The sequence below is a fragment of the Herpailurus yagouaroundi genome, unplaced genomic scaffold, assembly GCF_014898765.1.
Source record: "Herpailurus yagouaroundi ecotype Mexico unplaced genomic scaffold, PumYag 355, whole genome shotgun sequence".
In the NCBI taxonomy this organism is placed as follows: Eukaryota; Metazoa; Chordata; class Mammalia; order Carnivora; family Felidae; genus Herpailurus; species Herpailurus yagouaroundi.
This window is the reverse complement of record NW_024412572.1, coordinates 8,940,567-8,965,429: the sequence shown is the minus strand read 5'-3', so window position 1 is coordinate 8,965,429 and position 24,863 is coordinate 8,940,567. Positions and strand designations below refer to the sequence as shown.

Sequence of the window (24,863 nt, the reverse complement as noted above, 5' to 3'; positions counted from 1 at the left end):
CCCCCCCCCCCCCCCGCCTTTCCACTGTTAGTAATTAGGCAAAGTAACTAGGCATACAGCTGGAATTTAATACTTACTGACAACTTGACTGCGAGTTAGTTCTTGGGGCACACACAGGCCAGGCTTCACTTGGATGTCTTTGCCTTCCTACTGTGGGCTCAATTCCTCCCCAAAGCAAAAACCTTGAATCCAATCCGTGGAACTGACTCCACTTTGTTAAAAAATTCTATCTAGCGTTAACTGGCTAGAATAGAGTTACTCCTTTCTTGTCATTCGCTGTCCAAAATGAGGTTCAAATCCAAGATTCTAGGAGCAGGTAGTGCTTTTCCAAACCTGAAGACTTCTCAAGGGGACCTGAATTTATATGCAGGTCATGGAAACAGAAGGGGGCTGGGATTTCAGCACACAATAGCCAAATCTGGGGATTTTCCAGCTGCCTCCTTGGCTGGTATTTCACAGTCCATCTTACACTGAAGGTTTTCGTGAAAATTGCCTAAGGAAACTAGAGTGAGCACTGGTAAGCAGAGAGGGGACTAAAACACACACAGATGTTCTCCATTAAAAAACCCAAGGGAAAATCATGAGGCCAGGGAAACAGACCTGCATGGCCAATCTACAGAGAATCCCATGGGGGAGGGGACAGTGCAGGCTACAGCAGTTTGGACACTCAGAGCTCTGCCTCATTCCCAGTTGGTCTAGAATCCAGCCTCGGGGAGAAAAGGTCCAATGGCACTTCTTCCAAAGGCACCGCTTGCACAACAGTTTACTGACATAGGCCTTTCACCTCTAGTTAGATTAAAGGGTGAAGGTTGACTTCCAAAAGAGTCCAACTGTGGGTTATTTTCTCCATTCTGTTAATACCACTCCCAGAGAGTGTAGATTATGACAAAACTGAACCCTATAGGGGCTACTTGTTTATATAATTAAGATACTTTCCTTCCCCAATGACAGGAATTGGTTTAGAGACGTAAGACACTAACGCTTAACAAGAGAAGCACTTTGGATGTTTCCAAATGTCAAAAAAAAAAAAGTTCCACAGAGTTTTGAGACTAATCCTCATGGACAATTTGTGACTTCCTTCGTTTTCCCTAAATCTTGCCCTGCCGGCTTTCTTTTCATGCTCCAATTTGAAGTAAGCAGCTCACTGATTATAACTGTTGTGTAAGTTATGTACACATAGGGTTTAATAAGTGTTAATGTCAAATCATAGTTCCAAAAATAGAGCTGGATTAACACTGCCTACTGTATCAAATTTTGAAGCACAGTTCACTTGTGGAAGATACTTTGTTTTGATCCCAAGGAGATAAATCTGGGAACACTCTAGGGGCACTAAGCTAAGAGCTAAGTTTCTATTACAAAGTAAATTAAACCCGATCATTAGCTGAAACAAAGAATTTTACCCTTTGCTTGGTGAGGAATTCAGGTCACAGAAGTGGTTGCAGTTAGGAATCCAGAAGTCAGCAATTAGTTTTTTCATGCATCGTAAGGATGTGATACTAATACGAACTGGGAGTAGATGTAGACCATGTCAGTGTCACAGTTGCCACGACAACAAAGGAAGCCAGGCCAGAGCAGTGAGTGGCCCACCCACCCTGTCCCACCAGTGCAAAAGGAGACACTGCAAAACATCTAACCAGCATCATGTCAAATCTGGGGTTTACTAATGATTTTCACTTAAAGTTGGTGGTGTTGCTTTTTTTTTTTTTTGCTTCAAAAATCATATGGAAATTAGGGGCGCCTGGGTGGTTTAGTTGGTTAAGTTTCTGACTTCGGGTGAGGTCATGATCTCATGGTTTGTGAGTTTGAGCTCTGTGTCGGGCTGACAGCTCAGAACCTGAAGCCTGCTTTGGATTCTGTGTCTCTCTCTCTCAAAAATAAATAAACATTAAGAAAATAAATTATATGGAAATTCAACTAAACTAGAAAATGTGACTGATATAATATTTTTTAGGAAAAATATTTTTAAAGGTTTATTTATTTTTGAGAGCCAGAAAGACAAAGCGTGAGCAGGGGGGAGGGGCAGAGAGAGAGGGAGACACAGAATCCGAAGCAGGCTCCAGGCTCCGAGCCGTCAGCACAGAGCCCGACACGGGGCTTGAACTCAAACTGAGAGATCATGACTGAGCCAAGGTCAGACGCTCAACCGACTGAACCACCCAGGCGCCCCTAGGAAAAATACTTTTTAGGGAAGGTACACTTTTATTTATTTTTTCTTTAACATTTATTTATTTTTGAGACAGAGAGACAGAGCATGCTGAAACAGGCTCCAGGCTCTGAGCGGTCAGCACAGAGCCCGATGCGGGGCTCAAACTCAGGAACCGCAAAATCATGACCTGAGCCAAAGTCAGCCGCTTAACCGACTGAGCCACCCAGGTGCCCCTGGAAAGTACAGTTTTAAAGCAGTCGACAGGATAGAAGTCTCAAATATATGTTAGTTAATAATAATAGATCAATAGGGATAACTTAATACCACATAATCGGGAGGTCAAGAGAGATCTGTCACTGTCCTGGAAAGTGATAAAACTGAGTGAACAACAGAGTTGGAAACTGGTACTATTTGTGGTAGAATTTTTACTGAATGAGATTACTCACAAGGCCAAGTAAGGATAAAACAGTCCAGAAATTGTGGGGTTTTGGGATTACAGCTACTTTAAGATGGCTTCCTTGTTCTTTTTTTTCAAGCAATCTATAACCAACGTAGGGCTCAAACTCACGACCCTGAGAATGAGTCATATGTTCCATGACTGGGCCAGTCAGTTGTCCCAAGGTGGCCACTTTTTATCTATTCTCCCTCTCCCCCGTAACAAAAACCCTCCTAGGAACTGGAAATAAAACCTAAATGAACCGGGCAAGTAGAACAGGTAGAAGAGCCCCTGCTTACCTAGCCTTGCAGCTCCCACTTCGGACCACCTGTAATTCACACACAGCTGCCTGCCAGACCCCAGGCTGCCCTAGATCTTGGAAGGAGAGCAAAAGTAGTGTATACAAGTGTGTCAAAGGTGTGTACCAAGGGCTGGGGGTCTGTGCGTGGTATTGGGAGTGGGCGCAACAAGGTGGGTGTTGATGGGGCTGGCTGGGGGGTACTGTATCCCAGACATCATGTGGAACTGCCAGTTTTCGTGCCGTTCTGAGGCTCTCCACAGAGCATGCACCGCCATCACCTAGCCAGGGCACACTCTGCTGTCTGCCCCAACACCGCCTGCCCGTCTTGATGAAGCCAGGGGAGATGGGTGGTGGCGTTGGGGCCTAGTTCAAACCTTCCCGATGATAAAAGTGACACACGGACACACACAACTCACACATATCAGAGCCTTGCTATTTTAAGAATGTACTTTATACAAAATAACCAGTTCATATGGAAATAAAATCTACAGATCTCTGAGGATCAAAAAGCTTTTTAAAAAGTTCTTTTAAAAAATTATCCAACACACAATATCGAACTAACTATTGAGGTAAGTGTCGCTCTCAGTGAAACAGGGAATCAGCAGACCACGACAAAATATACACAATATAAAAATAAATAGCATTCCCCTTTCCAGTACTGGCCAGGAAAGTTCTCACGGCTTTTGCAGCAGGAGCAAAGAATCCCTGACACTGTGCCGCAGGCTGGTGGAGACTGGCCTGGGCTCCCAGGAGCTGTGTGCAAGGCAGGAGAGTGAGGTACCCAGGTCCCAGCTAGGGGAAAGGGGTCACACGGAGGACACTGAACGGGGTTCAGCACTTCAATAACTTATTATCCACGCCCCTGTTCCCAACCCCATCCCACCCTTTTCAAAAACACATGCAGGACAATCAGCTGCTTCTCAGGTATTTCTACATAAAGGTTCAGTCAGTCCCCTGGTACACAGTGAGAGACCAAGACTAGCTGGGGAGACAGCCTCACTAATGTCTGTTTAGCAAAGGCCTACAAAGCAGAGACAGATGAACACGCAACCTGGAGCTAAGGCTTGCGTCACAGCTTCATATGAGAGATGGGATGCAGAAATGTTCACTCAAGTTCCGTTTTCCCAATGGGAAAGCAGGGCAAGGCTGGGTGTCCTAAGGCTCCATGTTAGAGTCCAACCCACTAGAAAAGAAAAAGGGGTTTCTTCTCATGCAGCAAGCCTCAATCACATTCTTAGTTCCTAGACAGTGATGTGAGCCCCGGAATAAAAGCCTCTGCATGCTCAGCCAAGATTCCCAGTATCCTCACTGGAGTGTTGAACAGAGAGCTATCCACAGGGACCCTGCATCCCAGAACCCCCGACAGTGGCACAATCCTGACTCACACGCACACGGAGCTGACTTCCTCAGTGGAGGCCCATGCAGAATCTGGCAGGGGGCGAATGCACTGACACTCGGTCACAACGCAGGGGGTAGCAATAATGCTAGAAAACTCTAAGCCTTTCATTTCTTTGAAAACAGTTTCTTTGAAAGCATGACAGGATTCTGACACTATGTGACTGTCCTTGCCTTGGGACTGCTGGGTTAAGACTTCCTGTGAAATTCAGATTAGGTCTTAAGAGCAGTTTATTATTTATAGATTTGAACTTCCATTAAAAAAAAAAAAGGGAAAAATTTCAACCTAGTGGTATGGATTAAAAGCTTGTTTCTGACATCTGTGGTGACTGCAACACTGGGATTTTGCGTGTTTTGGACAGCGCTTTGTTTTGGAGTATGTGTTTTGGACATACTCTTGGACTCCATGGGAATTAGCAGGAAAAATTACACAGCAGACAAACGCCACGGGATAACACCACCACATGCTTAGTCAAGAGAAGCATTTCCAAGGTCTGAGGGCTAAGCTACGGCACAATGACATTTCAAGCTGAGGTGTGAGTGAACTAATAAGGCACATACATACTATGGGTCTTGAGGTTTTCAATAAATGTAAAAATGAAGAGGAGCATGAAAGAGTTTTGCCTTTGGAGCGCAGTTTGACTTGGGCTCACTGAGAAAAAAGAATCCTTAATAACAAGCTCGTGTGCACTGCCAGAAGAACTAAACCAACGTGATTAAGGAGAGGTGGAGTGGCTTTAATTTTATTCTTAGAAAGTGGGATGGAAAGTTCTATGGATCTGCGTATTTTGCCCTCATCTACTCTTCACATGCATCTACCATAATTTTGGCCAACAGCTACTTTTTAAATGAACAGACTCTGATGGAAAACAAAAACAAAAACCCAAACAGAAACCTTCCAAAAGGCTTTACTTTTCTTTCTGGGTCATTTATTTCTCTTGGGTCTAAGGGAAACAGATTCTAACTTATTAACAAGTCTAATAAAGGCTAGCCATGACTATCAAATCAAACAGGTGTGAGAGTATTCTCATTACCCGTGGACCCCAGCTATCCCCTTCTGCAGACTACTGAGAGCTGAGAGCCAGCACACTGACCCACCGTGTGAAAGTCCTTCTAGCCTGAGAAAGGTCATTTTTAGGACCTCCTCACACACTACTTTCTAGTTACAGCATATCACATGACCATCATCCCCATTATGGAGAAGATGGCAAATGCATTTGCATCTGCTTAAGACACTTGGGAAGAGAAGTGCCAAAGGAGAAAGACGAGGAAAGAGGTCCTGTGGATCAGTGGTTCACAGCAGCTCAACGGTCACATGTGTTCCTGCAATCTTTCAGCTCCTGACTGCTTTTAGTAGATCTGCACTTCAAAGACCAGTAAAAGCTCAGGATATACCAGACAAGGGCTGAAGTGCTGGGACCTGTAATGCATGACCCAATTCCCACATGGGATGCAACAAGGCTGACAAATTTGCTGTTGCCCTTGTTCCCAGTGTTACGATATGAAACAGTAGTTCAATCCTTGATACCCTTCTTCCTTAATACCTTCTCACCTCTCTACATACTGAGAAGGGAGGTTAAGGATATAAGAATTTACGGATTTCTTCCTATATTGTTCACAGCTTCTAGCAACAGGGAACAGGGGGTGAGGGGCTGGGGGAGTGTGGAGAAAAGGTTACCTTGAGTGGGTGGAAGGAAAGGGAACAAATCAACCCAACTATTGCTTATGGTCCGCTCCTACCCACGCCCCAGGGTCATTCAGCACAAAGCAATGCCTCCAACTTTGGTGCCAGGGGAACAGACCCTGTGCTCACTGTGCTCCCAGTTATATAGCAGCCAGAGGCCTCTCACCCAAACCAGCTTTCATGCAAAAAGAGAAAGGCTGTCACCAGCACAAGGCTCTGGGCCTAGACCAGCTCTAAACAGACCCAAACCAGCTGTCAAGACCAGTTGGTCTTTCTCTCCTCCCTGCTTCTACACAAACACAAAAACAGAAGAGGTAATGCTTCGGCCATGCTAGCTTACACTAGCTTAGGGGCTAACATGGAATCTGTTCTTCCTACAGGGATAAGGCTGACCTCTTCACTCCTCCAAACCAGATTATGCCAGTGATAGCTCTCTAACAAGAATTAGGATCAAATGAGAACACAGGCTCAAAACTCATTCCACATAAAAGCACATCAAATTTAAAACTGAAGTCTATTAGAGAAAAACTTGTATTTTTGTGCATTGTATCTTAAAGGCTCCCTGTGTTCCGTATGCAACTCTTAATCCTACCTGAGCTGTGAGCCACAACGCCAGGTCAAAAGCATTCCCTTATTTTTATGAGTCTCCATTACACTGGAGCCGGTATCTTGGGTTTCCATCGGTATAACATGGATTATTTCCAATTTGTTTCTCTTCCTGATAGCACACGCTTAGCAAACTTTAAACATGTTGGCTCCACGTTTCATCAATGATGCTGGAATTGGAGGGAAAAGATTCTACTGGCCCCTCACAAGGCTGAATTTGTAAGAAACTAGGGCAGATTAATAATATATGGAAGCTTTTCTACTATCCCAAAGGCATGCTTAAAAATATGCTATTCTTTACAAAAACCTGTAATTTCAGGGCATTTTTCCTTAGTCTTATTTTTTTCTTTGTGGGATATTCAAAAGTTTAAAACATAGGAGTCCTAACTTTGGTGGCATCTCAGCTAAAATCAAATATAGAATGCTAACCAGGGACAATCCAGTGTAATTCACTTCTAAAACTGTAACAAAGTAATTTAATACTGTAAAATTGTTTCCTATCACAGGTATGACAAATGATTTCCAAGAACTTGTTCCTGAAAGCTATTTTAAATCACCATGACTTATCTTACTATGATTCACTTAAAATGAATAAAACCTATATATACCGAGATATTCCTAAATTCAACCTGTAAATCTATAGAATACATTTTTCCTATTCAAAACTGTGCAATTTCTTTATTGTACTAACATATACAAACCTGAGTAGTCACTTCCACAAAATGTGATTCGTGTCAGAAAGCTTTGTGTGATGCCTACCAGATCACAGTCCCAGCAGGTCTGTGACGAGGATGATTCATTTTGTATTTTAATAAGCAAAACACTCTAGTGATCCCAATTCCTGATACTGGTTTACAACTATCTGGTAGGGCTGGTGGCAAATCAGGAAGGGCACTGCTCTCTGAAATCCAGGATTTAGGCCACTGGACGAGAGGGAAGCCAGTCTTGTGGGCAGACGCTCCTGGTAGAACATGTGAGAGCACTCTGCCTTCCAATGGAGAAAGCCCACAACCAGGGTGTAGTGCAATGGTACCCTCTACGGCTGATCGGAAAGAAGGCCTTTAGCTAACAAAGGACTGCTAGCCACTGAGGAAATAGTGACATTTTACAAGAGTAAATTTACCCTACCCTCTTCTCCAGCTCCTTAAAGTATTCAGTGTGATATGATTGTAAACAAATGAGGATCACTCTAGTGCTGCGTGCCCACCATAGTTAGGACTTCCATTTCTTCCACACCCCCACCCACCCTTCCCACTTTATGTACAATACATTCACCACCAACAACAAAAATTATTTTTAAAAGGCAACATGAAAATTCTGTAAACTGGACCCAGCTCCAAACACATTAATACTACGAGTAGTCCCTTCCCCAAATATATACCTGAGTTTAGCTGCTCATGAAAGTTTACAAGCACCACTCCATTCATAAGTATGACCCCTCCCCCAAGTTTAGGATGATCTTCCCTGAAAAAAGAGTCTCAGGACTTAGAAAAGCTGTCACTAATTTCAGTTCATCTGTTTTTAACTATCAGCCATGCAAAGATCCCTGCCCAAGGACCGCTGCAAGCTGGTGTTAGTCTAGGACTCTGGGAATGGCTCCAGCTCTTGGATGGCACGAGTGATGCACTGTGAAGGGGTGTGGCAGGGGAACAGGAACAGAGATGGGCAGGGACCGTTCCCCTAAATTCTCCATGTTCCAGTCTTCATGCGCAGCTGTTTCCTTGGGGTTTATTTCCTCCTTGGACTAGCTCTGAGAGAAGCAAATAAAGACAATGTAAACAAAATTGACAGCTGTATTGTTTAAAAAAATTAAGTAAGCTGAAGAGCTGTACACATTCCTCTCCACCTGAAAAATGGCTTGGTTTTGGTTTCAGCCATCACAGTTTACTTCTGGAGGGTGGGATCTAAAATTCTGGACCTCCTGATCCAGACCCCAACCTCGTCACTCAGGAGCTGTGGGATTTCTTGCACATTAGGGAATGGAACTGATGTCGGTGAAGATAATTAATTCACGGCAGTCAAGAAAGAGATTAAATGAGATGCTGCATGCAGAAACCCTTAGCACGGTGCCTGGCAGAAAAGCAGCACTTGAAGGTAGCTACAGTTCTTTTAAAACTGGACTAACCAGTCTCTCTAAGATGAAATTGGTAGAATAAAAAAAAAACAAAGCTATCTTATCAAAATAAATGCTAGTGGCCAGTTAGGAAACGAGGCTTAAACAACCCCAAATAGCTGGTTACCACAAGGACAGAAAAAAGGAACATATGGAGACAGCACAGGAGCTACTTCCGAGGTCATCTTCTCCTGGCTTTTCCCACCACTGAATCTACTTGGAGCACAGGGCCCGAGGGGCCCTTTTTACTTGGCTGCCAGTAGGACATGAAGCACTTCCCAGAACACCTTAAAAGATTTTTTCAGAATCACAACAAATTCACAATAAACTATTCCCTGCCACCTCGAAGAATAACAAAAATTCTAATTGCTGGTAATTTTTACCTGATCAAGAGGAAGTGTTGGGGGTTTATGTGGTGGCAGCTCTTCCTGTGACGTTGCTGGTGCTGGGGTCTTTGGGAACGAGGACTGTGATTGGACCGGATGCATTTGCATTCTGTGGCCACAAGAAAGCATAGTTAAGAATTAATGAAGACACATTAATTAAAAATGAAAAGAGACACTTTAGTCACAAAAATCTGGCAGATACTGCCTTAATTATCTAGGTAATCAAACTTGAAATCAATACTGGGACAAAGTGCCATCGTGTGCCTCCAGATGAGATGCAATAAGAAGTATATGACACTGGGGCACCTAGGTGGCTCAGTCGGTTAAGCATCCCACCCTTGATCTCAGCTCAGATCTTGATCTCAGGGTTGAGTTCAAGCATGATGTTGGGCTCCATGCTGGGCGTGAAGCCAACTTAAAAAAAAAAGTAAGTACATGACACCACCTATGTAGTGTTCTTGACAAATGTTTAATTGGACTCCAAACATGAGGAAACAATGAGAAGAATCCAGAGATTGGGACAGTCTACATGAGAACTAGCCTGGAGTCTTTGAAAAACAAAACAAAACAATGATAGCATAAATGTCTCAAACTAAGAGATTAAACAGACATAGCAACCAAACATATACATTAACCTTAAATGAATCCTGGATGGGAAAAAAAAAATAAAACAAAGAAATGTAGCTTCAATGTTTCATTTTTCGAGAATGACAGAGCGTGAGCAGGGGAGGGGCAGAGAGAGAGAGAGAGAGAGAGAGAGAGAGAGAGAGAGAGGGAGAATCTGAAGCAGGCAGCAGGCTCTGAGCATCAGCACAGTGCCTGTTGTGGGGTTCGAACTCATGAACCTTGAGATCATGACCTGAGGGTTTGAGCCCCGCATTGGGCTCTGTGCTGACAGCTCAGAGCCTGGAGCCTGTTTCGGATTCCGTGTCTCCTCCTCTCTCTGCCCCTCCTCTGCTCATGCTCTGTCTCTCTCTCAATAATAAATAAACATTAAAAAAATTTTTTAAAAAGATATTTTGAGGACAACTGGAGAAATTAAGTAAGAATTCTGTATTAAATACTATTAGTGTTATTTTCCTTGGGTGTGAAAATAGTTTGAGATTGTGCTCCAGGAAAATGTTGTTATTCTTAGCAGATGCATGCTGACATATTTAGGGTGAAAGGGTCAGGATGTCTGCAACTTACTTCCCAATGGTTTAAAAGAAAAGACAAAGAAAAGAAACAATGTACTTAGTGAGGCATAAAACAAATAGGGCACAACGTTAAATGGGGGAGAGGTTTTGGAGGTAAGGTCTTCTTAGGTTGGCACTGAAGAGAGGCACATTAGTTTTTAAGTTGGATGGTATTGGTTTTAAGATTAAGCTTCATAACTTCATTTTTTTTTTTTTTAAGTTTAAGTATTTTGAGAGAGAGCGAGAAAACAAGTGGGGTAGAGGCAGAGAGAGAGAGAGAATCCTAAGCAGGCTCCACCCTTCCACCCTCAGTGAGGAGCCTGACTCTGGGCTCAACCGCATGAACTCTGAAATCATGACCTGACTGAAATCGAGTTGGATATTTAACCAACTGGGCCACCCAGGTGGCTTTATAACTTTATATAAACAACTTCATTTAACCACCTTTTATATATTATTAATTTGAAAATTTCATGGATCATAGGTCACCTCATCACTATTTGCAAGAACTCTTATGGGGACAGTATTTGACTTGTTTTAAGAAGAAATGACAGATAAGGGATAAAACCTGAGCATTACATGTGATCCCATAACCTCAGGATTTGAGAAAGACCCATTTTACCCTAGTCAGAGTATCTGAACTTAGCAGCATATTAACGCCTGTCTATAGCTTTCAACTGGAGCTATCAAGTTTCCAGGGTCAAAATCTGTCATTTAAATGCGAATTCACTTTCACGAGGGAAAAAAAGTGCCAAAGATAAAATCAGACTCTAAGGCTGATATACTTCCATTAAGTCTTCAATTATCAATGAGTCACATGTTTTTCTTGGACCTAGACTGCTAACATTTATCGTCATTCCTAAGGTCATTTTGCTCTTCAAAACTAACATCTATTTCTTTTTTCAGAAAAACAAAAAAACCCCAAAAAACAAAAAAAAACAACCCCAAAACCACCTAATGTAACCTTACCCTGATGATCTGTACATTTCTTGGAAAGGTCCCCTTATTCCACTTCCAGTGCCAATCTGTTCCATCATTACAGCTTGAAAGTGACCCAGGCCATCTTCCTGGCAGCGATAGATGGGGCCCTCCTGAGAGAGGCCGTTGGGCTGGGCAGCCACTGGATGGTGAGGTGGGTGACCAGCCATAGGGGAGGAGTAAGCTCTGGGCTGGAAATGACTGGCTGGCCGCTGAGGTGTATAAGGAGGCCCTGTCTGTAGCATCACACCATGGGGTTGGAAAGTAGATGAACCAAATCCCATCCCTGAACTCAGAGGTGGAGGAGTTCCATAAAGATATTCGTTGGCTGACAATGAGCTCTGTCGCTTGGTAGCTGCATTATGGTTGTCCAGGTCTAAAAATTCTTTGGGACTCTCTGGTCTCTCCATAGATTCATCCAGCTTTTCTTCCTCTGGAACAGGATTCTGCCCATCAGCTGAGACTACTTTAGCAGCCACTGCATCCATTTGGGTTGGGGAAGTTAAGGCAGCATTCAGTGTCTCACAGCCTTGCAGATTAGCCAAGGTGCTCTTATCTGAGAAGAGGGGCCTTGGTGGGGGAGGTGGATTAGGTGGGAGCCCACTTGGGCTTCCCGGGGGATGAAGATGTCTCTGCCAGTCAGAAAAGCCCTGTGGACAGGGATAATAAGGAGTTCGCTGATAGTGATGGTAGGAAGGCTGAGGTGGTGACTGGTAGGAATACCTCATTCCTTGGTGGGGGCGATACCGGGGAAAGACTCCAGAATGAGCGTTGCTAGATTGAAAGCCCCTAGGGGGAAAATGCTGAGGATGGGATACCGAGGGTTTACTTCCCATCACAGGGCCCAAACCTTGCAGGCCTGGACTGATGTGGTAATGGGCAGCTGAATTTGGGTATTCCAGGCCGGGCATGTACAAGGGAGAAAACTGGCTTACAGTGCCTCCCATCAAACTGGGGTCTGTGTTGGGAGGTGTAGCTGGGTTCTGTCCTGCACATGGCATGGTTTCCTGTAGTGTTTTACCTCTGGGGCAGAGTGGCTTTTCTGAACCACTACCACCAAGGCCCTTCCCCTCTGATCCACAAGGGGATGCTTCAACAACTACTCCATTTTCAGGTAGAGCCCCTCTATCTGCCAGAGTGGAGAGGTCTCGCATACATCCTTGACTGGCTGGGCTGGTATAGCCGCTCTCTGAGGGCCAGGTATTCTTGTTCTTTGTTGCTTTACAGTTGTCTCCAGAATCTGAGGAGTCGCTTTTGAGCTCTGGGCCCTCTGTTTCCCTTTCTTGTGGTGAGCTCTGCCTGGTACAGTCGGTCTGCAAGGGAGGTGTAGGGTGAGGTAGTTGTTTGAGGTACACGCCCTCTGAACCACCAATGTTTGGTGGTTTCTCCTCAAGCCCAGGCAAGGGATCTGCTGTAAGTGAAACACAGAACAAAATAGTAATTCAGTAGCTGAAATGATGACACTGATGGAGTTAGTAGTAAAAAGAACATGAAAGCTGTCAGATAAGGAGAGATAGGGTTGGGGTAGATGTGCGGCCATTGAAACTTCAGCTAGAAATTGAGTCCCTGGAAAGGATGATGATATTGAGGTCCTTGCAAACTCCCTCTTATAGACCAAGAGGTAAGACCTAGCACCTCTACAGCTACTCATAAAGTCTGCCAAAGAATAGAGATGTCCTTGTTAAATGCATGTCACATATGGAGATACAATAAGATACAATGAGAAGGACGAGGACATGATGGGTATGTATCAAGAGGGCTGGATCCCTGACTTGTGCCCCTTCAGAACACAAGTTCCACAGCAGCAGGGACTTTCTTTTGTTCCCTACCACTCTTAGTACTTGCACAAAACAGGGACTCAATTGATATTTGCTGAATGAATGAAAATATCTTGTCTGGATGTCTTGAGAACAAGATGTCCTACAGGATAAAACTCGAAAGGCATCTTTAACACATTACAGAAATTTAATAAACCCAAATAAATTAATTTACTAGACTCAAATGCTTAATTAGAAATTCAGAATTCTTTACCTTGCTATTGTATCAAACCAAAAATATGGTCTTACTATTACAATCCTTTGAACAGGACAGAGTTGTTGCTCAGGTGGATCAAAATACAATTCTGGTAACAAATTTTAAAGACAAGATTAAGGATTCATAACAACTTTTAAAGACCGACTAAAATCTCGGTCAACTAATGAACTAATAATGCTGTCTTCAAAAATCAAAGGCAGGAGGGGCGCCTGGGTGGCGCAGTCGGTTAAGCGTCCGACTTCAGCCAGGTCACGATCTCGCGGTCCGTGAGTTCGAGCCCCGCGTCGGGCTCTGGGCTGATGGCTCAGAGCCTGGAGCCTGTTTCCGATTCTGTGTCTCCCTCTCTCTCTGCCCCTCCCCCGTTCATGCTCTGTCTCTCTCTGTCCCAAAAATAAATAAACGTTGAAAAAAAAAATTTAAGTCTAAAAATCAAAGGCAGGAGCTATACAATGAAAATTAAATCTACACTTATCATTATTTTATCAACATAAAACATGGCAACTAAGAAATAGGCTTATCTAGTTTCACCAGAGGGACTCTACTTCTAAAGCTTCTTCCAGACTCCATGTGAAATCAGTATTAGACAATTCTGTTAGAGCTGGTTTTCACAAAGCAGGCCCTATCTCAAAAGAAACACTTTTATTTATTTTTTTTATTTTTGTTAATTCTTAAAATGTTTATTTTTGAGACAGAAAGAGCACAAGCAGGGAGGGGTAGAAAGAGAGGGAGACACAGAATCTGAAGCAGGCTCCAGGCTCCAAGCTGTCAGCACAGAGCTTGATGAGGGACTTAAGCTTATGAACTGTGAGATCATGACCTGAGCTAAAGTCAGATGCTCAAACTGACTGAACCACTGAGATGCTCCTCAAAAGAAACACTTTTAAAAAGTCTGACTTGGGGAAGATGGCAGAGTAGGAGGATTAGTATCAATAACCCAAAAAATGACTTTAAGGCTGAAAGAAAAGACTCTCCACAGCTATATGTAGAGCAAGGGCCACATCAAAGAGGGTAGGAAGAACAAAGGTATTGACAGGAGTCAAATGGACTCTAGGACTGTCCACAGGAGGGAAGGATACAGCAGACACAGAGAGAGGAGAGAAGCAGTTCCCCAAGGCAGGCACCCCAGGCACAAGGAAATTACATGGGGAAGATGAATTCCCATAACATTTGGCTTTGAAAACCAAAGAGGCCCAACAATCTGGGACGGGGGGCGGGGGAGGATGACTTAACACCTGAAACTAAAAATCAGTGGGCCTGGCTCTGGGAGAGACAGGAGGGCAGAGTCCCTGCCCTTAAAAGAGACAGCACAACAAACATAAACAGCCCCACTGAGATAAAGCTTAGAAGCAGCAGTTTGAAGACCTGGTGTATATATATGGTAAGGAGATTTATTTACTAATCTTGAGTATGCTAGAGGGTAGGGATTTTTGGGACACCTCTCCAAGAACAAAAGAGTTGAAAGGCAACATTGTCTCCCCCGCCCAAGGCTAGATAGATGGACACCTGTAGGAATCAGAGCAGTGCCAATACTTGTTACCTGGGTTGCTAACAAAGAGCCCAGCCCCAGCATTCTCCTGCAGAAACACTCCATCCAAGCCCAGGTGAACTTTTCCTGGGCAGCTGCAGTTCCCTCCTGCATCAGACTGGCTTGGAGCTTCCTGGAACTGTATGGGCCCTACCCCCATTGCCCTGTTGACCTGGCCCCTCCAATATGCCCTTGGCCAGAGCCCAACCAAAGTGATGGCACAAGCCTGGCAAGGTACAGGCAGCCCCAACAAGGCCAAACACTACTGCAAAGAGACTCCTCCTGCCCCAGAGAACGGGGAAGATAACTACACATACCAGTCTGACTACGGCCCTAGCAGTGGGCTGGGGGAAGACAGGTGTTCTGACTGAAGGCCAAGTCCACCACTGAAAGCTTCTCGGAGGACAATAGAAGGAAAGTGCCCAGCAGTTTGGTGCTACCGCATCTCTAGCAAATGCCTGAATTGATTCAGCTCAAGCCCAAGGCAGCCCCAGACTGGGCCACTGACAACACAGGGATCAAACCTTACCCAAGACAAAGAGAGCCATTGCACACAACTGGAATGAAGGCAAATGTGGCTCAGTTATAATACCAGGGTGCACACAACACACATAGGAGACACCCCTAAAGTGCTAGGTCGTGGTGAACAGGGGACACTGCACTGAAGGGCACTACAGGACCTCTTTTTCACAACGCCACTATTTTTTTTTTTTTTTTAAATCAACGTTTATTTATTTTGGGGACAGAGAGAGACAGAGCATGAACGGGGGAGGGGCAGAGAGAGAGGGAGACACAGAATCGGAAACAGGCTCCAGGCTCTGAGCCATCAGCCCAGAGCCCGACGCGGGGCTCGAACTCCCGGACCGCGAGATCGTGACCTGGCTGAAGTCGGACGCTTAACCGACTGCGCCACCCAGGCGCCCCAACACAATGCCACTATTTTAAAGAGCAGGAGACATAGCTGACTTTCCTAACACAGAGTTAGACAAAACAAGGACATAGAGGACTATGTCCCAAAGGAAAGAACCAAGCAAGACAAAATCACAGCAAGAGAACTAAATGAAACAGGTAAGTAATATGCTCAATAGAGAATTTAAAGTAATGGTCATAAAGATACTCAAGTTAGAAAGGAGTGGAACTCTTCAGTGAAACTCTCAACAAACAGAAAACAAAACAAAACAAAACAAAACAAATCAGAGATGAAGAACTCAATAACTGAAATTAAAAATACACTAGAGGGAATAAACAGACAGACTAGAGGAAGCAGAAGAAAAAATCAGTGACTGGGAGGACCAAGTAATGGAAAGCAATCAAGCTTCACAGGCAAAAAAAAAAAGAAAAAAAATAAATAAAAAAAAAAGATTTAGGGAACTCAGTGACAACAAGTGTATGGATCTCAGAAGAGAGAGAAATGGGGGCAGAAAATTTATTTGAAGAAATAATGGCTGAAAACTTTCTGAATCTGGGGAAGGAAGCAGAAATTTAGACCTAGGAAGCATAGCGAGTCCTCAACAAAATCAACCCAAGGAGGTTCACACGAAGACACACACAGGAATTAAAATGACAAAAATGTAGTAATACAGAGCAAGTTAAAAATTTTTTTTTAAAAATTTTTAACGTTTACTTATTATTGAGAGACAGAGCATGAGTATGGGAGGGGCAGGGAGATGGGCACAGAATCTGAAGCAGGCTCCAGGCTGAGCTGTCAGCACAGAGCCTGAAGCAGGGCTCGAACTCACAAATCGCGAGATCATGACCTGAACCGAAGTTGGATGCTTAAGCGACTGAGCCATCCAGGCACCCCCTCCCCAAAATTTTTAGCATTTATTCATTTTTGAGAGACAGAGACAGAGTGTGAGTGGCGGAGGGGCAGAAAGAAAGGGAGACACAGAATCTGAATCCGGCTCCAGGCTCTGAACTGTCAGCACAGAGCCCCATGTGGGGCTTGAACTAATGGACTGTGAGATCATGACCGGAGCTAAAGTCAGAGGCTTAACTGACTGAGCCACCCAGGTGTCCCAAGAACAAATTTTAAAAGTAGCAAGAGAAAAGAAAACTGTTACATACAAGGGAAACCCTGTTTCAGCTCATTTTTCAGCAGAAATTTTGCAGGCCAGAGGGAGTGGTATAATGTATTCAAAGTTCTGAAAGAAAAAAGAACAGCAGCCAAGAATACTCTATTCAGCAAGGCTCTCATTCATAATAGAGTTTCCCAGACCAAAAAAAAAAAAAAAAAAAAAAAAAAAAAGGAATTCATGACCACTACACCAGCCCTATGAGAAATGTTAAAGGGGACTGAGTGGAAAGGAAAGACCATAAGCAGGAGTAAAAAAGGTAGGAAGCACAAAAGCAGTAAAATTAAGTATATCTATAAAAATCAGTCAAGTGATTTACAAATAAAAGGATAGAAAGTATGATAGGATATACTTAAAACCTGGGAGTGGGATGGTGGGAGTTAAGAATAGGTTCAAACGTAAGTGACCATCAACTTACATATTATATGCAGAAGATGGCGAATGTATATGAATACACATACAAATATATATATACATATACATACATACATAATGGTAATCACAGATCAAAAACTGGCAACTAATATGCAAAAAATAAAGAGAAAGGAATCCAACTATTATCACTACAGAAAGGCACTAAGTCATGACAGAAGAGAGCAAGAGAAGGAACAGTGGAACAGGGATCTACAAAAACATTCACAAAACAAGTAACAAAATAGCAGTATGTACATACCTACATATTACCTTGAACGTAAATGGGCTAAACATTCCAATCAAAAGACAGGGTGATGGAATGGATTAAAAAAACAAAAACAAAAACAAAAACAAAACCCATCGATATGCAGCCTATAAGAGACTCATTTCAGACTGAAAAACACCCACAGATTGAAAGTGAAGGGAAGGAGAAGCCTTTATCATGCAAATGAATGCCAGAAGAAAGCCCAGGTAGCAATACTTGTATCAGACAAAACAGACTTTAAACAAAGACTATTAATAACAAGAGACAAAGGACACTACATAATCAGTAAGGGACAGATTCAACAAGAAACAGCAACTGTAAATATTTATGCACTTAACATGGCAGCACCCAAATACATAAAGCAACTAATAACAAACATAAGGAAGTAATCACTAGGAATAATAGTAGGAGACTTTATTATTTTTAACATAAACTTTTTAAAGTTTATTTATTTTGAGAAAGAAGGCATGAGGAGGGGAGGGGCAGAAAGATGGGAGAGAATCTGAAGCAGGTTCCATGCTGTCAGCGCAGAGCCCCATTGGGGCTCGAACTCATGAACCGTGAGATCATGACCCGAGCTGAAATCAAGAGTCGGACGCTTAACCAACTGAGCCACCCAGGAACCCCTATTTTATTTTTAAAAGTTTATTTATTTAGGGATACCTGGGTGGCTCAGTCAGTTGGGCAGCTGACTTTGGCTCAGGTCATGATCTCATGGCTCTTGAGTTTGAGCCCTGCGTCAGGCTCTGTGCTGACAGCTTGGAGCCTGGATTAGAGCCTGCTTCAGATTCTGTGTCTCCCTGTCTCCCTGTCCCTCCCCCGCTTACACTCTGTCTTTCAAAAATAAACATTAAAAAACATTTATTTTGAGAGAGAGAGGGAGGGAGGGAAGTTAGGAGGGAGGGAAAGAGACAGAGTGTGCACATGTGAGAGCAGGGGAAGGGCAGAGCGGGAGAAAGAGGATCCAAAGCAGGCTCTGCACTGTCAGCACAGAGCTGGATGTGGGACTTGTAACTCAGGAACTGTGAGATGACGACCTGAGCTGAAACAGAGTCAGGCGCTTAACTAAGTCACCCAAGTGCCCCAATAGCAGGAGACTTTAATACCACACTTACATGAACAGAAAGATCGAAACAGAAAATCAGCAAGGAAACAGTTGCTTTTTGAATGACATACTTGACCATATGGATCTACCAGATATATTCTAAAGAATTCCAAACTAAAAGGGCAGAATACACATTCTTTTCAAGTGCACATGGAACATTCTCCAGAACAGATCACATGACAGACCACAAAACAAGTCTCAACAAATTTGGAAAGACTGAAGTTGTACCATGCAACTTTTCTGACCATAATGGCATGAAAGTAGAAATCAACCATAAGAAATCTGGAAAGAACACATGAAAGTTAAATAACATATTACTAAAGAATGAATGGGTTAATCAAGAAATCAAAGAGGCAATCAAAAAACACATGGAGACAAATGAAAATACTACAGTCCAAAATCTTTTGGATATAGCAAAAACTATTCCAAAGAGGGATGTTTAGGGGCACCTGGGTGACTTAGTCGGTTAAGCATACAACTTTGGCTCAGGTCATGATCTCACAGTTTGTGAGATTGAGCCCAATACCAGGCCTCCACTATCAGCACAGAGCCCGCTTCAGATCCTTGGTCTCCCTCTCTGGTCCTCTCCTGCTCATTTGCACATTTTCTCAAAAGTAAATAAACATTAAAAAAAAAAAAAAAAAGAGAGAGAGATGTTTATAGCAATGTAGGTCTACCTCAAAAAGAAAAATCTCAAATAAACAACCTAGCCTCATACCTAAAGGAGCTAGAAAAAGAATAAAGCCCAAACCAGCAGAAGAAAATAATAAAGATTAAAGGAGAAACAAACAAAATAGAAACTAAAGAAACAATATAGTAGAATGAAACCAGGAGGTGGTTCTTTGAAAAGATCAATGAAATTGACAAATCTTTAGCCAAACTCAAAAAGAGAGAGAGAGAGAGAGAGAGAGAGAGAGAGAGAGAGAGAGAAATAACAACCAACACCACAGAAATACAAAGGATTATAAGAGATTATGAAAAATTATATGCCAACAAATTGAACAACCAAGAAGAAATGGATAAATTACTAGAAACATAACCTAACAAAACTGAATCAGGAAGAAATGGAAAATTTGAACAGGCCATTTCCAGCAAATAGAGTCAATAATCAAAAAACTTCCAACAAACAAAAGTCCAGGACCAGACAGCTTTACAGGTGAATTCTACCAAACATTTAAAGACGAGTTAATAGGGGCGCCTGGGTGGCGCAGTCGGTTGGCGTCCGACTTCAGCCAGGTCACGATCTCGCGGTCCGTGAGTTCGAGCCCCGCGTCGGGCTCTGGGCTGATGGCTCAGAGCCTGGAGCCTGTTTCCGATTCTGTGTCTCCCTCTCTCTCTGCCCCTCCCCCGTTCATGCTCTGTCTCTCTCTGTCCCAAAAATAAATAAACGTTGAAAAAAAAAATTAAAAAAATAAATAAATAAATAAAGACGAGTTAATACCTATTCTTCTCAAACTATTCTGGAAGATAGAATACGAAGGATAGCTGCCAAATTCATACTATAAGACCAACATTACCCTGATACCAACACCAGATAAAGATACTACCAAAAAAAACCAAAAAACAAAAAACAACAAAAACAAAACAAACAAACAAAAACAAGAGACCTATAGGCCAGTATCTGTGATGAACGAAGACACAAAAATGTTCAACAAACCAAACACAACAATACACTAAAAAAAATCATTCACCATGATCAAGTGGGATTTATTCCTAGGATGCAAGGGCAAATTAATCAACATGATACATCACCTCAACAAGAGAAAGGATTAAAAATATATGATCATTTCAATAGATGCAGAAAAAACATTCGACAAAGTACAAAACCCATTCATGATAAAAAACCTTCAACAAAGTAGGTTTAGAGGGAACATACCTAAAACTCATAGCTAACATCACACTCAATGCTGAAAAATTGAGAGCTTTTTCCTAAGATAAGGAAGAAGAAAAGAATGTCCACTTTCAGCAGTACCTTTATTCAACAGAGTACTGGAAGTTCTAGCCACAGCAATCAGACAACAAAAAGAAATAAAAGGCATCCAAACTGGTATGGAAAATGGAAAACTTTTATTACTTCCAGATGACATGATACTACATATAGAAAACACTAAAGACTCCACCAAAAACTACTACAACCATAAATGACTTCAATAAAGTCACAAGATACAAAAATCAATATACATAAATCTGTTCAATTTCTATACACTAGTAGTAGAAAGAGAAAATAAGAAAAAAACTCCCATTTACAATTTTACGAAAAGTAATAAAATACCTAGGAAGAAACTTTAACCAAGGAGGTGAAAGGCCTAAACTCTGAAAACTATAAAACACTGATGAAAGAAACTGAAGATGACACAAATGGAAAGACATTCCATGCCAAAGGATTAGAAGAACAGATATTGTTAAAATGTCCATGCCACCCAAAGCAATCTACACATTTAATGCAATCCCTATCAAAACACTAACAGCATTTTTCACAGAACTAGAAAAAATAATCCTAACATTTGTATGGAACCACAAAAGACCCCAAATAGCTAAAGTGATCTTGAAAAAGAAAAACAAAGCTGGAGGTGTCCCAATCCCAGGTATCAAACTATACTACAAAGTTGTAATAATCAAAACAGAATGGTACTGGCACAAAAAAAGTCATATAGATCGAAAACAAAACAGAGAGCCCAGAAATAAACCCACAATTATATGGCCAATTAATCTTTGACAAAGGAGGCAAGAATACACAATGGGAAAAAGACAGTCTCGTCAACAAATGGTGTTGGGAAAACTGGACAACCACATGCAAAAGGATGAAAGTGGACCAATTTTCTCACACCTTACACAAAAACCAACTCAAAATGGATTAAAGACCTAAATGTGAGACCGAAATCAAAACCCTGGAAGAGAACACAAACAGTAATTTCTCTGACATTGGCCATAGCAACATTTTAAAAATAAGTCTCCTGAGGCAAGGGAAATGAAAGCAAAAATTAAGTATTGGGACTACATCAAAATAAAAAGCTTCTGCAGAGCAAAGGAAACAGTCAATAAAACTAAAAGACAACCTACGGAATGGGAGAAGATATATGCAAATGAGATGTCTGATAAAGAGTGAGTAGCCAAATATATTAAGAACTTATATAACTCAGCACCCAAAAAAATAAATAATCCGATTAAAAAATGGGCAGATGAAATGAACAGACAATTCTCCAAAGAAGACATTCAGATCACTAACAGACACATGAACAGATGCTCAACATCACTTATTATCATGGAAACAGAAATCAAAACAGAATGAGATATCACCTCATGTCTGTCAGAATGGCTAAAATAAGAAAAATAAGAAACAACAAATGTTGGTGAAGATGTGGAGAAAAAAGAACCCTCTTGCACTTTTGGCAGGAAAGCAAACTGGTACAGCCACTGTGGAAAACAGTAGGGGGTTCCTCAAAAAATTAAAAATAGAATTACCACATGATCCATTAATTCCACTACTGGGTATTTACCCAAAGAATATGAAACGCTAATTTGAAAAGGTGTATGCACACCTGTGTTTATTGCAGCATTATTTATAATAGCCAAGATATGGAAGCAACCCAAGTGACCATCAAGAGATGAATGGATAGGGGTGCCTGGGTGGCTCAGTTGGTTAAGTGACCGACTTCGACTCAGGTCATGATCTCACAGCTTGTGAGTTCGAGCCCCATGTCAGGCTCTGTGCTGACGACTCAGAGCCCGGATTCTGTGCCTCCCTCTCTCTCTGCCTTAACCCACTCGCATTCTGTCTCTCTCTTCAAAAATAAATAAACATTAAAAAAAAAAAAATGAATGGATAAAGAAGTGGTACATATGTACAATGGAGTATTACTCAGCCATCAAAAACAACAAAACATTGCCATATGCAATAACATGAAGGAATCTACAGGGTATTAATGCTAAGTGAAATATAAAAAAACAAAGAAAAGAAAAACAAACTGAAAAACAAGAGAGACAAACTGAAAAACTATAGAGAACAAACTAATGGTTACCAGAGGGGAGGTGAGTGTGGGGACAGGTGAAACAGGCAAAGGAGACAAAGAGTACACTTATCATGAGCACTGTGTAATGTATAGAGCTGTTGAATCACTATATTGTATACCTGAAATGAATATAACACTATATGTTAACTACAGTGGAAGTTAAAAAAAAAAAAAGTTTCAGTAGATATCCTAGTAACTAAATACATTAATTAAAACAAAAAGTAATTGCGTTCTAGGCCTACCATCAATCTTATGTGGAATTTTCATATTTGATAAAAGTCTAGGTGTCTATTCTCCAGTCATGCATTAAGAAAATTATATACAATACGTGGTTGACCTCTATCCCAGAAAAAAGCACTAATTACACAAATTACTCTTTTAATTTTTCTTCTCAATTTTCAGGTTTACTCTCTTAAATGACATTTCTAAGACATTTCTTCAGGATTTGCTAGGTCTCACTTTTTTTCATTCTTAGTAGCTATAGCTATGTGTCCAAGGAATAGAAGGATGGAAATAATTAGGCTTTAAGTAAAGTACTAAAAAGTTATTTCATAATGATAAATTTTAAGACAGCCATTAATAATAATATTTTTTTAAAGTTTAATTATTCTGAGAGAGAGAGAGAGAGAGAGAAAGGGAGAGAGAATCCCAAGCAGACCCTGCGTTAGAAGCGTGGAGCTCGACCTCACAAACCTTTGAGATCATGACTGAGCTGAAGTCAAGAGTCAGAGGCTTAACAGATTGAGCCACCCAGGCGCACCAAGACTGCCATTTTTAAAGGCAGTTTGATGATGCCATGGTTGAAAGCATGGGTGCTGGACTGAGTAGGTCTGGGTTCAAATGTCAGCTCCACCACTTACTAGTGAGATGAGGGCAACCAATCTAAACCTTTGTGCCTCAGATTTTCCACCTGTACAAACAAGGATCATTAAATAGTAGCTAGCTCAAAAGTTTGTTTTGAGAATTGAATTACTATACGTACAAGTCTCAAAAAGACTGCACATTATGGTAAGGACTACATTTGTATAATGATCATTACCACCAGAAATCCTTTCAGATCTTTGGCCCAATCTTGAGTGAGTGGTTCAAGAAAAAGAGGCTGTAAATGAGTTTGATAGTCTTCATAAAAAAAATTCCTTATGAATTAATAGCTTAAATGTCAGAAGTCAGACAAAAGTGATGGTGTAAATTACCTCGGTCATTTTCAGGCTCTTGTGTTTCACTGTTATCCTGTGTCCTCCCAGGATTCCCCAAGGTAGGCTTGGGGGCTGACACACTTATTGATGCCGAGTGAGCTACCTGTGGAAAAGGGCCAGGTAAATGGGGCGGTGTAGGCTGTCGGGGGTGGTAAGGCACACCTGGTGGGCAAACTCGGGAAGAAAGCTGCTGCATGGCAATCATCTCTGGGCTGTCCATCATGGAGTCCCCTCCTTGCACCCCCCGCAGAGCCTGGGAGGGTGCTCCAAATAAAGAACTTGGCGTTGGGGCTGGAGGTGGCTGTAACCGAAGTCCACCAGATTTACAGGGTGGTCGCATATACCCTGAAGAAGCAACTCCATGAGGTAGAAAGCTTGATTGTTCAGTCCACTGGTTTGGGGGGAGAGGAGGTCTCATCACTCGGGAATCCATCATATGACCAAGAGTGCGAGGTTGGTGAGAGGGTCCTGGCCCCATGGGGGGCTTCTCATCTGTGCCCAAGGGTCCTGGGTTTGTAGCACCATGGTTCCCATTCCAGACAGCAGAGTGTACTCGATTCAGGTACTTGTATGATCGGTACATGTGGCTGGGAGGAATTTCTGAGCTTTCAGGAAAGTCTAGGGGTCGGGCTGGAGCCCCACCATGCCTGGGAGGAATAAATCCTGACTGGAATTGAGTTGGGGGATAAATATTTCCATCCTGACTGGGGCCACCCATCTGCCTAAGCTGCAAGGATCCAGGATGTGATCCCATGTTAGTAAGGTGTGTCAGTCCCCCACACACTTGCTTCTCTTCTGGTGTGCCTAGCCTGGGTCCTCGGTGGTTGTTAATTCCAACTGGAGGCTGGCAACAAGAAAAGAGAAGAAAGCAATGTTCAACAGATGCATAGAATAAGTAATGTGCTTAATCTATAATAACAGACCCTACAGAATAGGAGATAATGAATTAAATTTAACCTGGGAAGAGACTAGATTTCTGAAATTTATCGTGAAATCCTTTGCATCTGCATATTCTGAGT

General features: G+C 42.3%; 2 protein-coding genes across 14 annotated transcripts in view; both read right to left on the bottom strand.

Annotated features, from left to right (window-relative positions):
- Positions 1–766, bottom strand: part of SLC25A18 (solute carrier family 25 member 18) — a 30,042-nt gene extending 29,276 nt beyond the window's left edge. For 8 of the 9 annotated variants that reach the window (XM_040462915.1, XM_040462920.1, XM_040462917.1 and 5 more), the window contains exon 1: positions 78–658. The gene's annotated coding sequence lies outside the window, so the exon portion shown is untranslated. Of the gene's footprint in view, positions 1–77 lie in introns of all 9 variants that reach the window. The other variant, XM_040462916.1, reaches the window with a different exon arrangement.
- Positions 767–3,312: 2,546 nt separating this feature from the next.
- CECR2 (CECR2 histone acetyl-lysine reader) overlaps positions 3,313–24,863 on the bottom strand; it is a 192,423-nt gene continuing 170,872 nt past the window's right edge. For 3 of the 5 annotated variants that reach the window (XM_040462737.1, XM_040462739.1, XM_040462740.1), the window contains 4 exons: positions 23,842–24,688; positions 11,212–12,631; positions 9,065–9,176; positions 3,313–8,318 (listed from right to left, as the gene is read on the bottom strand). In XM_040462737.1, coding sequence (XP_040318671.1) covers positions 8,313–8,318; positions 9,065–9,176; positions 11,212–12,631; positions 23,842–24,688 — 2,385 coding nt within the window. In that variant the 3' untranslated portion in view covers positions 3,313–8,312. The remainder of the gene's footprint in view (positions 8,319–9,064; positions 9,177–11,211; positions 12,632–23,841; positions 24,689–24,863) is intronic. The other 2 variants (XM_040462741.1, XM_040462738.1) reach the window with 2 other exon arrangements.